At 34.5% G+C, this 14,042-nt stretch overlaps 2 protein-coding genes across 3 annotated transcripts in view; one reads left to right on the forward strand and one right to left on the reverse strand.

Annotated features, from left to right (window-relative positions):
• Window positions 1-6,611, reverse strand: part of esamb (endothelial cell adhesion molecule b) — a 52,403-nt gene extending 45,792 nt beyond the window's left edge. Inside the window, exon 1 of the mRNA XM_058744994.1 lies at window positions 6,480-6,611. Coding sequence (XP_058600977.1) covers window positions 6,480-6,534 — 55 coding nt within the window. The 5' untranslated portion in view covers window positions 6,535-6,611. The remainder of the gene's footprint in view (window positions 1-6,479) is intronic.
• Window positions 6,612-11,877: 5,266 nt separating this feature from the next.
• zgc:77784 (uncharacterized protein LOC402947 homolog) overlaps window positions 11,878-14,042 on the forward strand; it is a 67,969-nt gene continuing 65,804 nt past the window's right edge. The window contains exon 1 of one of the 2 annotated variants that reach the window (XM_058744422.1): window positions 11,878-12,040. In XM_058744422.1, the coding sequence (XP_058600405.1) occupies window positions 11,899-12,040 (142 nt within the window). In that variant the 5' untranslated portion in view covers window positions 11,878-11,898. The remainder of the gene's footprint in view (window positions 12,041-14,042) is intronic. The other variant, XM_058744423.1, reaches the window with a different exon arrangement.

Raw genomic sequence — 14,042 nt, forward strand, 5'->3', positions numbered from 1 at the left:
AAACCCTGGTGTAATGTAATGTTTAATGCATTTATATAAAAAAGGAATATATTTTCTTTCTCTTTGCTTTTTAATTCAATATGAGATGTTTAATGGCAAGTTTAAAACAAGTAAAAAAAATTTAAAAAGATATTCTAAAAGTAATCTTAAAGTGTAGTCTGAATTCTTTACCCAAAATGAGTAACCCAAATTACGTTACTAACTACATTTTGATCACGTAAACTGTAATAAGGAATGGATTACAATTTGTAAGTAATCTACCCAGCTCTGATTAAATTATGTTATGTTATATTATATTATATATTAAAGGTTAAAAAATATATTTTATATTTAATATTATATTATATTATTATTTGATATACCAGATTTCAGTAATAGTGGTATATGTGGTATATCATCATAATTTTTGGTTTATAAACATTATTATAATTTTTTTTACTGTAAATTTAATTTAAACATGTAGTACGACGGCGTTTTAGTGCCTCGTTAAAAAATAAAAAAAATCGAAGATTACGAGATTAAAGTCATAATATTTCGAGAATAAAGTCGAAACTACGAGAATAAAGTCGAAATGTTACGAGAATAAAATTGAAACACTACGAGAATAAAGTCTAAATATTTCGAGAATAAAGTCGAAATTACGAGAATAAAGTCGAAATATTACGAGAATAAAATAGAAATTACGAGAATAAAGTCGAAACACTACAAGAATAAAGTCGAAATATTTCAAGAATAAAGTAGAAATTACGAGAATAAAGTCGAAACACTACAAGAATAAAGTCGAAATATTTCAAGAATAAAGTAGAAATTACGAGAATAAAGTCGAAATGTTTCGAGAATAAAGTCGAAATGTTTCGAGATTAAAGTCGAAATGTTTTGAGAATAAAGATTATATACTTATAATATTTTGAGATATATTTGGAGCACCGGGAGATATTCCAAATCTCAGTTTTCAAAATCTGTCAGTTTTATAGCGAAATACAAACAATATGTAGGCTATATTGCAATAATGTGTTTGTCAAGCGGCATGTGAGTCAATCATCTTTCCGATTACAACAACGAGACATTATTTTCATTATAAATTAGGCTAAACTGTTTTTTTGTTTGTTTTTTTCATGCCTTATGATGTTCCTTCAATTTATATCTTGCTATAAACTTGAAATAAAGAGCAAAAACACATTTATAATTTGTATTTTGTTATAAAACTGGCAGAATTTGAAAGCTGAGCTGTGTGTAAAAGCAACAAAGCACAAAATTGTTGCGATAACTGGTTGGCTGGCGCGCTACAAATAATGAATGGAAGACGTTAAATATTATGTCCTCATTTACAGTATACCATGAATAAAACAGTTTGTGAATAGACACTTAACGTTTACAGCAGAAAAGACAACAATATAACGTATGTTAACAAATTTGAGTCCACTTCAACCTTTAGAACATTTTATTGCTGTTTAATTAAACAGGCTATGTGAGGAATGAAAGTTTGGACGCCACAGACATTTTTGCGGAGTAGGTGGTGGAATTTTCACAATAATTTAATGAATTGATTCACATAGCGATCTGTCACGCCACATTAAAGATCTTGAAAATCACATTATTGTAAGACACATAATTTGTGTTTCGTTATAAAACTGATTTTGAAAGACGAGACTTTGTTTTATATTAAAAGCAGTAAAAGCACAAAGCTTAAGCTATTGCTATTGGGTGGCTGGCGCACTACAAATAACGAATGCAATGGAAGAAATGAAATATTATTTCCAAGCATACTGTCAACGCGAGTATGACACATGGTATGATTTCTGCTAATGATCCCACATATATTTGTAGTGTATTAAAAAAGGGTTAAATAAGAGAGCTACAGTGCCCCCCAAAGGAATGTCGATTGAGTGTGTGAGCTGATGTTAAGATAAACAGTTGTTCCTGTTCAGTCTGTTAATAAATATCATATTCTTGATATTAAGCTGTTTCCGCGAGTCCTTAAAATTGACATCCCAGTAAGATGATGTAGCCACTCGGACGCAACAATATTCAAATCAATTCTGGTGGATTGGCAACTTCTCACGATGCTCTCAATGCGGGCCATTTGCATGCGCAATATAGGCTATACTCTCAAAATATTATAACTTTAATTTCTACTATTTAAATTCTCAAAACATTTCGACTTTATTCTCGAAATATTATGACTTTAATCTCATAATCTTAGATTATTTTATTTTTTTTAAGGTGGCACTAAAACGCCGTCGTAATGTAGAACCTAAAATGTTACTACAGTAAAGGCTTTTTTTTTTTTCCATTTTTTATTGTAACTTTCACAGATTGTTTTTTTTGTTTGTTTGTTTTTTTACAATTTCATTACATTAGTCCTATACAGCACACACTTCATGGTATTTACATTAAAAATTGCATGCCTTATCGCATGTGTTATTGTGGTACTTAGATCAATATAGCCCTTGACAGCTGATCTATGCCAGGGATCCGTCCATCCTAATGAAAGGATAAGCTTCTCCATGTCTAATCCCGCTGAGATAGCTATTTCTCCCCAATAATCCCCATAAAACATACTCTGAACATACAATGACACTATATAGAAATACCTATGGCATATATTGTCAAAAGCTGGAGTGTGTGGTCAGCTAGTTTGCAGTTCCCCAGGTGTCTCTGAAGCCCACACAGGCGCACAGCAGTGTGCCCAGAGGAACCATGGCCTCATTTAGATGGCTGAGATCCTCATTACTGTATCCACTCTCCCAACTTACACCTGCTGTAAAACAGCGTTGCTCTCGCCTACGCTCCGGAAAGCGACACACCGGCACCTTTGAACACACAGCAGGCTCTCAAGGGAAGTGCAACTATGATGCCATGTTGATCTGCTGTTGAAATTGCATGCAAGTTTATAAACAGATTGCAAATATAATTATTTAAGAATCGTGTTGAGAAAACTGTATGGCAGTTGCGTCCGTCCTTTTGCTGTACTACTTCCTGCAGGTGGCAGAAAGAGGGGGAGGGCAACGGGGCTGCAGGTGTGATATGGCAGCACTTACATGAGAAGCTGTGTCTCTTCTAAAGCATTAATGAGAGCTGAATCTGTCTTTTGTCTCAGATCTGTCTGGATATTTCTTGACAGATGAATGTGGGCTTAATGGTTACCAGCCATATAGTTTCCTGGAGTTAATAAGGACTGCACATACAGAGATATAGATATGCCATATAGCGAATTCAAAATATATGTAAACAGGGATGGGTAGGATAACAACATAAATTTGTCATCCAGCACATCCTTTATGTATATTTGCACAGCTAGTGGTCAGGACAATTTTACATTATCACATGTGAAAGCAACAAAAGAGTAATGCAAAAATACATGATGGAACATGTCCCGCAAATGAACATGACATGTTTTGGGGACAACACAAATTAGAGAAATAGCGTAACATGCAAATACAGAATTCAAATTATGTTGTGGATCATCCAATGAGTATTTAGAGTCAGAACTAATTTTATAATATTAGCTTTACTATTTTAAGTATTTGTTTTAGCTCAGTTGCATAATGTGAAGCTGTTTTTGCACTGTCTGACATTCATTTGTTATGAATAATCTACCGTTTTAGTTTGCGTCCACCAAGTTCCAAAAATGTGTTCATTTGTAATATATTTAATTGACTAAATTATCCCCAAAAATACTATGTAAAAAATAAATAAAACTAAGATTACTGGAGTATGTTTTACAAGAAAATACAATTTCCATCCTACTAATTAAAATTTTCATGTGTAATTCAATGCTACTTGTCATTTCTTTGTAATTATTTGTGAAATTTACTAGCAATTTTTCAGTGAAAGTAAAATACTACAACTACACCATTTGTCAGTGCATGCATTACCACAAGGTTATTTAAATATATATATTATTTCAGTTTTCAATAAACCAAATTATACAGTGATATATAGTGTGATATTATACTATCATGTAAGATTTATGCCTAACCCTGTTTTATAATAATCTGTATCAGTACAAATCAAAAGATTGATTCCAACAATAGACCGGTGGCAGGGTTAATGAATTGAAACATGGATTTTTTTGCCAGTATTGAATGTTTTTTGCTGTGCAGTGGGCAAACATAATTTCCTCTGGTAGGTGAGCATTACCGTTTCTAATGATCTCTGTAGTGAATACCCAGTGATCCGCACTCAATTACAGCCATTGATTATCCACCTCCGGCTTTTCACCGAGGATGAAACAGTTTGTTTAAACATGCCGCAATTTGCTACAGGTGGTTTTGTGCTCGGAGAAGCCAATTATTTTATTAGATTTTGATTGATAAAGACGACAATTTTTCAGAGTCGCCTACTAAATGTTAGACTTATTTCAAGCTATCTTTTCTAAAGTACAATCACAATTGACCTTGTACAGTCTAGGAAAAGATCTACGCTATTTTCACAAAGGTTGTAGGATCACAAGTAGATGTAGGTCAGAGTCATACTGACCACAACTGAATACTTGATCAAGGGACTTAAGCCATCTCCTGTGGGGCTTTTCCTTTAAATCGGTATGGAGTGTATTTAAGCTGGTATGGATTAAAAAGCGCTTGATAAATGGCATTTAAATCCTGGGCATTTTCATTTTCAGAAGATTTTAGTTCACAGCAGGCATTAATAAGCCAAAACTGATGTTTCACCATTAATAATAAATAAGGGGTTGTGCCTACATTTACAGTCTGCATACAGAACGTAACCTTCAGAGCACCTTCAGGACTTACCTTCATGTCATTCCAAGCCCTTAAGACTTTAGTTCATCTTCGAAACACAAATTTATATATATTTTAATGAAATCTGAGTGGTTTCTGTCCCTCCATTTGAAGTCCAGGAAACTAAAACTTAAAGATCCATAAAGGTCATAAATTTGTTGTAAAAAATTTTGAATGAACCCAGTGGTTTAAAGTCTTGTGATATACGATTGCTTCATATAATAAACAGATTTAATTTAGGCTTTTGTTTATATATAAACAATGACTGACACACATACATAGAGCACATCAAATATGGTAAACATTGAAGCTCAAACTTTGGTTTGTGACGGATCCATATATGTTTATATGTGAATAAAATGTTCAATAAAAGTTAAATCTGCAAATTATACAAAGCAATCATATTTCTTCACGTTGCTTAAATTAAACCACTTGATTCATATAATTATACAAGGCCTTTATAACCTCTTTGGATCTTACCTGAGTAACTGACTTGAACTTTCAATGGAGGGACAGAAATCTCTCAGGATTCCTTAAAAAATATCTTAATTTGGGTTTCGAAGATTTAACATAGTCTTATGGGTGAGTAAATGATTAATTAATTTTCATATCTAGGTGAACTAGTCTAAATGTTTCTCAAAAAAATGAAATCATTTCAGTATCAAGCATAATATTCTACAGGCTACCACAAAAATGTAACTGCAATATAGTAATTTTGCAAGGCAGCATATATGGTGGCAATTTCCTTTCAGGGTCACTCAAGACAGGTCAAACAAAACAACTAAATATTTGCAGGCTACAACAATCGCATCTGGCAGTTTCCCCATTATAAGGCACACTCACCATATAATGCGATAATGGTGCCTCCCCTGGAGGTACAGAAAACACCACCACATCAGCAACTTGCCATGTCGGAAACACAGACCAAAACCCTGACAAAGCAACCAATACCAGTTTAATAAGGCTCACTACATTTCGAAACATCCAAGAGGTTACGAGGGCATGTGAATGCAATTTTATTATATTCAACCTCGTCCATGGATTGTGAGCAAGGAAGAAAAAACTGCAACACAATGACACGGTTTAATCTCGTCGGCCAGCACTGAGAGTGAATTCGTACCTTGTCCTTGCTTGTAAAAATGCCAGGGTAATTCAGCGGATTACAAGCTCCTCTGACTTGAGGCTTGTTGGAGATTAGTCAGGACAATGGTCATATCACAGCGCCTGAATTCACTGTCACTACTTTCAGGAGTCAGCTGCAATTGGTTACCAACAATCTTCATTTTACCACCTGATTTACTATAAGGAAAAATCACGATTCAAGTCGTTAAGGGTTAATGTGATGACTTCCCATTTAGCAATGAAGAACATGGCTGTACACCAGGATAAAATGTATCCGTTGGTAAGGAGGAAATATTCATTTCTAAAATAATGTCTACAAAAAATATCATGAGGACGCCTAGCCAATGTGTTTTGATTTGTTTATGAATCTCTAGGCTACATCAACTTTAGTTGAATGTTTACACTGCACGGTTTACACATTCAACTACAATATTAAACAGTTGTCTTATTATATAAGATAAATGTATCACAAGATAAACAAAACATAGTTTGATTTTACTAATGATACAGTCCCTTTTAACTTTGTCAGAGTTCGCTCAACACAGTACAGACCATTTTGAAAATGTAGTATTTACATTGTAAGTTAGCTGATATTTATATTCTTATTTATCGTACCTGGAAACAACCACAGCAAGGTGAGAAGCAGAAATGTTGGAGGTCTCCAGTCCATCGCCCCTCACGAAGCGCCCGCTGGAGCGACACCTCATACAGCATGCAGTGACAGTCACTCCCGCGCTCTTCTTATTCTGCCCCGAGCTGTCTTCTGCCGTCCCTCCGATGTTAAAATTAATATTTTTGTTTGAGTATATCAATTCACTCAACCCCGACAGAAGAACTAGACTCCAGCTTGGAAATAAATCCCATTCCCTCCTCTTCTCTCATCCGCACAGCGGACGGCATTTGGAGAAGGGCTCTTTGTAAAGCTCTGGTGGTTCTTTCTTCTAAATAAGCTCTCTGCGGACAGTTACGCAAGTATTCTCATTCATAACTGAAGTTTTTGGCTGTTCTGGGACGGTATGAATCGCGGCTGTCACCTGAGCGCGAAGCCCCTTGCAATCTAGATGTGTGCGGGAAGCCACGCCCCTTTCAGCCTACAGGTGTTATGAGCGCTCCTCGATAATTTCCTCTCTGTATTATAAAAGACAGTTTTATCCATAAACTACTTTAATTAATTCAATGTCATTTTGTAATATATTATATGATTCAATAATATTGTACTGCAAAAACAGTATGAAATCTGCCATCGTTGCAAATGATTAACATCACATGCAACCGATACTGTTCAAAACTGAACTAGTGAAACATATTTTGAGACTCTGAAAGATACTAAATAAATAAATAAAGAGGCAAAACAAATGTATAGATTTGCATATTTCTTCTTTTCTTTTTTCTATTTATTTCTTTTGATGATACAATCATAACTGAAAACATTGTATCCACAATGTATTTGATTATATTTTGTATTTGACCTATAAGAACCATTTTCAGTGTAGGTTTCCATAAGACTGAGTTGGAGCAACCAATTACCGTCTCACATATGTGCATTGTGACATGAGTTGGTCTGTGATATTAGGCTAATCAGTAGGCTACAGGATAAAGCATATACAGACCCCGAGCAAAGCTCATTCTCACCTTCTCCGATTGGATGGTTGCCATAGAAACACATCAGAAGTTCATGCATTAGGGCTGCTCAATTATTGGGGACTGCAGAGCTCAGGTCTTTGATTGTCTTGTCTGAGCTTAACGCTTAACTTAAACTACAGGTACAACGTGTCTGGCACAAAGACTGTGATTAAGAGAAAATGGTCAACTAGAAGTCTTGGTGGTAAGTCAAGCCTGCGCTGTACCCTTCAGTTATTCAGTGTTAAAATGCAGCCTACTGTACAAAATGAGTTGCATTTCCTGAGCGATTTTCAAATGGGCGACATAAGTATATTTTAAATGATTAAATACATTCATAAAATCTACTTATTTATTAAACTGACTGCTGCAGTCAGGCCAGGATTAACAATTATCATATTATTGGAGACAATAGGCAATGTCAATGTCCTTAGGCAATGTCACTGGTCAGCTTTCACACCACTAATATATATTTAAATATGATATTATATGCATAGAAATATTGCTATATAAATAGAGATTTAAAAGTAGAAGCCAAAAAATAAAAATAATTTTTTTTTTAAAATTGGGGTGTCTGTGGGTGTCACCACTATAAAAAGAATATACTGAGTGGCAGAAAGTTACAGCTGCTGTCAGCACTGCTGCTTCAGTGAGAGGAGCAAAAATGATCAGATCTTATGGTTGTTGATTGATGAAGCGGTGACAATATATAAAAAGGTTTTACAGGCTGTCAATGTTGTGTATGCAACACAGAGGGAGACAGCACAGCCTGCACATAATGTGTGTGCCAAACAAAAAAGCTAAGAGACAAATATTGCACCATGACTTATGTTTTTCTTCACATTCAATATTATAATATCCATTTGGAGTTCCATGACATTGAAAACTATGTTGGCAAGGCCATGGTTTAAAGAATAGGTCACACAATATGAAAACTTGCTGAAAAGGACATTAAGATTTGGTTACTTCATTGGAACAGATTTAGAGAAATGTTGCATTACATCACTTGTTCACCAATGGATGCTGTGCAGTGAATGGGTGCCGTCAGAATGAGAGTCTAACCAGCTGATAAAAACATCACAATAATCCACAAGTAATCCACACGACTCCCGTCCATCAAGTAGAATTAGAATTAGAATTCTTTATTGTCATTGTACACAAGATACAACGAAACTGCAGAGCTTCTGAATAAGGTGCATAGACAAAAAAACTAAAAGGAAATATACATGATACAAAGAGATGTACAATTAAAATATTTAAGCTAAGGCAAAAGAATAAAGAAAAAGAACGTAGAAAGAATTGCTTGTATATATATAAAAAATAATAGTAAGTAACAGCTTGTCAAAAAGATTATTGCACTGATGTGAGGTAGACTTCAGACTCTGAATAAAACTATTTGGAATGGGGATATAAAACATTGCACTAAAAAGAAGATAATGCACTAGAATATAATGCAGCACTGCACTGAAGGAATAAAAATATAGAGAAACATTGCACTAGGAATGGAGATTGCACAGAATATGATACCCATAATACACATATTGTACTGAGTAAAATGTAAGTACTAATGTAATGTACTAAGTAACAACTAGTGAAGTGTTTTTATCAGCTGTTTGGACTCTCATTCTTATGGCACCCATTCACTGCACAGCATCCATTGGTGAGAAAGTGATGTAACGCTAAATTTCTCCAAATCTGTTCTGATAAACAAACAAACTCAGCTACATCTTGGATGACCGGAAGGTGAGTACATTTTTAGGTGAACTATTCGTTTATTTATTCTGGTGAACTATTTGTTTAAGGCCATTGCGTGTCAGCTGTACGGCAACATGTTTTTGGATTCATGTTCTGCATAATATACCATTTTATATTACATACAGTAACTGTGTGCAGTAATGATTGTCTTTTTGTCTTGTCTGGAGTTGACCATAGCCACTTCAGAAATAATTTGGTCAAAGCCATCACAGGTTACTTACATACAAAGGGATTGGAAGTGCTTTCTGATAACAAAAGCAAATTCACTAAGAGCCTAAATTATATATTCAATATATAATTATATATAGGCTTCTATGGCAAGGTTACATAAACCCCTTGTTGACCAGGGTTTTAGGCATGAGGCTTATAATTTACTTTTAAGTATTGGAATTTTGAACTATATTTGAATGCTAGTTTGCCCATTGTTATTAATCCAATTTCCTCTTGTTCCCATTTATTGGGCATCTTATTTATATGGCATTTTTATGTTTTCTATATAAAAGTATTTTAGATAAGAACTTTTAAAACTATTTTTTTTCTATGTAAAAAAAGGAAATAAATAGCTTTTAAACAAAAATGAAAAATTAAGTAATATATGTTCAATATAGCTTCACTTGAACCAACAGTTCTAAACAGACAATATATGTGTCTTCTCTGCCACCTAGTGGTCATAAAGGACCCTCCAAAAATTTCAAAAAGACTTGATACACAACCAAATTACATTCATTTATAATATTTCATTTTACAAAAAGGAACGTCTTACAAGGTCAGATTTGTGCAGTTCACTCGGTTAAAGTGTTTGACAACTGGGACAGAATATGGTGTAAACCACTGTATATATAATAAATGGTTTTAAATCCGTTTAAAATCTAAGCCAAACATACAGAGATTTACTGACCTTTAACCAACTCCATAACATAGAAAAATCTGCTGATAGAAAACTATAGCTGCCAGTGGTATTACACAACCATTAATCCAGACATTTCACTCAGTAAGGTTTTGACCCAGTACAGCTCATATACACATAGACATATGGGGCAGGAAAGGCCGGAATAGCCACTGACCCTGAGAGACTGAGACCAAACAATCAGCTCCTGACTGTGGAAAGTAAATTGCATTCCATGTGAGTTTGTGGTTATGTACATCAATAACAATAACATAACAACAATTATTATTGTTGTTGTTATGTTATATAAAATATGTAATACAAATTTAATAAATATAAAAGTTTTGATAATCAAGAAATGTTTTCGTTTTCCAGAGTCGCCATTAGTCAGTCTGCACGTGACCATATTAGCGAATTGTGCTGTTGCTTATCCCCAAGATGTTTTGCTTCTGTATTTTAGGTCGTGATATCTTCTACTCAAACTAAAATTATTTTAAATTACGCAGAAGCCTCCAAAGTGACATATTTTTGGTCACGCTCTGCTACGCTGGACTTCAGCCGCCGCCTGGTGCTTCTATCAAAACGAGGTACAAAATTGAATGAAGGGTCACTTCTCTTATGTATCAATATATATGTAATAATTATATAGCTATACAGCTCCAGATTTTTTATGCTTTTGAAAGACGTCTCACCAAGCTCACTAAGACTGCATTCATATAGCTACAGTAAAAAACAGCAATATTTTGAAATATTATTCAAATTTAACAATAACTGTTTTCTGATGCATTTGTAATTTATTCCTGTGATGGCAAAGCTGAATTTTCAGCAGCTATTACTCCAGTGTTTAGTCTAAACTGATCCTTTGTTTTGTTTTTAAATATATATATTTCTAATACATTAGTTTGGTGCTCAATAATGGTCCTTCTTGTTACTCAAAGCTTGTATAGGAGTACATTGCAAAATACAGGCATTAGGCACATGTATCTCTTATCTATGAAAGCTGTGTTTTTAAGTCAATGTTTTGACTTAACTCCAACAGACCGAGTTTGAATATCTATTTTGTATGTGTAAATAATATCAGTGAACATGTTCTCTTCTAATTAAACATCTGTTAGGTTACACAGTAATCCATGTATCTGGACTCCATCAGATAAATCAATAAGTCTTAGTGACTGCAGGGGCAACAGTGTTCTGTTCACTGCCCCTTGGCCATTCAGATTCAACATAACAAAAGAAACAATGAGTTGAACCTCAGCTGTGAGAATGCACCTCATCACAGGGACAATAGACTCCTATATTCTGCCTTCATAAACACATTCCTTGGTTTTATTTTTGTTAGTTAATAGTGCGGTACTCTTTTCTTCATCAGAGGCGCTGGTTTAATTGCATAGAGTTACAAAAGAAGCGATCTGTTGGTAAGCATGATTCCTATAGTTTCTTTGGTACAATCTGTTGAACAGATTCTCTGGGGAATCTTTGTAAAGAAATGATGCAGATGGACAGAAAAAGAGAGAGAGTGCAAAAGACACACAGACAGAGAGATGGAGCTCCAGTGGCAGTAGTCATTTCCAGTAGTCACATAGGTGGAACTGATGCATTTGTTTCACCTCTGCTTTCAGACCAAGATAACTCCATCCATTTTTTATTTCAACAGTATCTTCAAAATCTCAGACTTACTTGAATGGATTTATATTGATTCTAGATTATTTTTTTCCACTGAATACCAGCGGACATTGAAGACTGAAGCAAAAAGTTTGTGCACACAAGAAGAAAATGCTGCTCCATCTACTCAGAGCACTTCTTCAGTTGAACATATATACACAAACTAAAGACACAGATACCACGCTTCCCTTCACTTCAGTCACTGCTAAGAGTCTGTCACACCTGGATTTGGAGGGAGCCATTGATGTCAACGGTGAGTTAATTTTCCTAAATGTTTTAGAAGGTGTTTTACAGACTTGATGTAAGCTGTCTAATATAATATAAAATGCACTTCATGATAGATGTGTTTCTTGTCTGTATAACTGAATATATTTGAATCAAACTGACTGCATTTAGTTTGAAGTAGTCTTAAAAACTATCATCCAAAAATGACTTTTATGTACCTGACTGCTAAAACAGGTACAGTCTCAAGGGGCTTCTTGGTCGTTGCCATGACAACAGTTGAGGAGTGGTCCTGCAAGGACTTGAGTTGTATAAAACCTTTGTCTGTACTTATAAAATTGTGGAGTCTTTGAGTTGAAAGACTCCAGTCCCTGATGCTGATTTTTGTATTCTCATCAATCCCTGATGAGGATTTAAGTATTACAGTTAGTTGTAAGATGTTTGTTTACTAAAAAGAACAGAGTTCGTTTGGGAATCACACTACACTGGTTGCACTGTGAGGTGTTCAAAATCGCCCCCTATACCCTCATTCACTTTTCCCTAAATCATGAAAACAAGCTAGCAATTTTGGAGGCTGCATTCAAATTCGAAGTGCGCCTGAAGGGCTGCTGCTTTTGCATAGTTTGTGCTTGCTGTTTAATAATCATTTGAAACTTAGCAAACTGGCAGCTCCAATAGTAATGAAAAGATTCATCTTGAACTCTGTCTTGGATACTAGCATGTATAAATCTTAATTAAACAATTTAATAATTGTTAATAACTAATGATTGTTTAATAAATAAAGGTTAGCAGGCTAATGTACTATGAAACTCTACAAAGCAAAGTTTCACTATGAATTTTCATATACATTCTTACAAAATGTATAATAAAATTTCTTATAGTTATAACAATATTTTTTTTAAACATTTTGTAAGAAATGTGTTACACAAAATGTATTAATCATGCATAATTTATTGTCATTACTATAGTAAGTACATGTTATGTAATAAGGACACTATAAAATTAAAGTTACCAAAATTTCTTATCAATTTTTATAAAATTGTCTTAAAATTGATAGGACAATTTTGTAAGAAAAATGTATTTATTTTTGTTTTCTTATAAAGTATATATAACTATAAAAACAATATATAAATATTTATTCATCTGGCAGTGTTGCTTGCAATACCGCCAGGTGCAAGTATTGCTGCTTCAAGTCAAGGTGTCAGACACTACCAGGACTTGCTGGTAGGCATGGAAAGGCCACTCATGTCAGCCCACCAGATGCAAAGCTTACCGAAGACAGAAAACAACTGGGTGGCCTTGACAGGAGTTGTTTTCTGATCAGAATCAGAATCAGAATCAGAATCAGAAAGAGCGTTTATTGCCAAGTATGCTTGTGCATACAAGGAATTTGTTTTAGTGTCATAAGCTTCCTGTTTACAGAGACAACAATGACACACAGACAATAAATGTTCTTCACGTCTTACTCCATGACCTGAAACAAAAATAAAATCAGCATTATTTGTCTAAATACTTTACATTTAGAGCAAATTTGACTTGGCAAAACGTTGGCAAAAAATGTAACTTCTCTAAACAATGTGAATTGTTTTGTTATAACAGCTAACATATTTGGCAAGTTTGGAAATGACACCTAATAAAACTATTCTCAAATCATGCTCTGATCAAAAATCATGAAATTAATTCTAAAATGTTTGGTGTTATAATGTAAGCAGCTTGTTTTGGGACAGTGATTCTTTGTTATAAAAAGGTAGAAGTACAGAAGTTTCCATAATTGAAGAATCAAGCATTAATCAATAATATCTTTATGTGAATGTACTGTCAATAAATGAACGATATGATTCAGCCTCACTCTGGTACTCCTTCTCAGCTTGAGCCAGGTCGTAATTTTCAGCTCTGCGGGCCAGAAGCTTCTTTTTCTTTTTTACTCCTTTCTCTCTACCTCCTTTCTCCCTCCATCAATCTCACCACTACCAACAGGCGTCTCATCAAGACAATGAGGATGATGGCTCTCTGCCGTCTTGGTGTTGTACATG

Source organism: Onychostoma macrolepis, chromosome 15 (assembly GCF_012432095.1).
Source record: "Onychostoma macrolepis isolate SWU-2019 chromosome 15, ASM1243209v1, whole genome shotgun sequence".
Taxonomy (NCBI): Eukaryota; Metazoa; Chordata; class Actinopteri; order Cypriniformes; family Cyprinidae; genus Onychostoma; species Onychostoma macrolepis.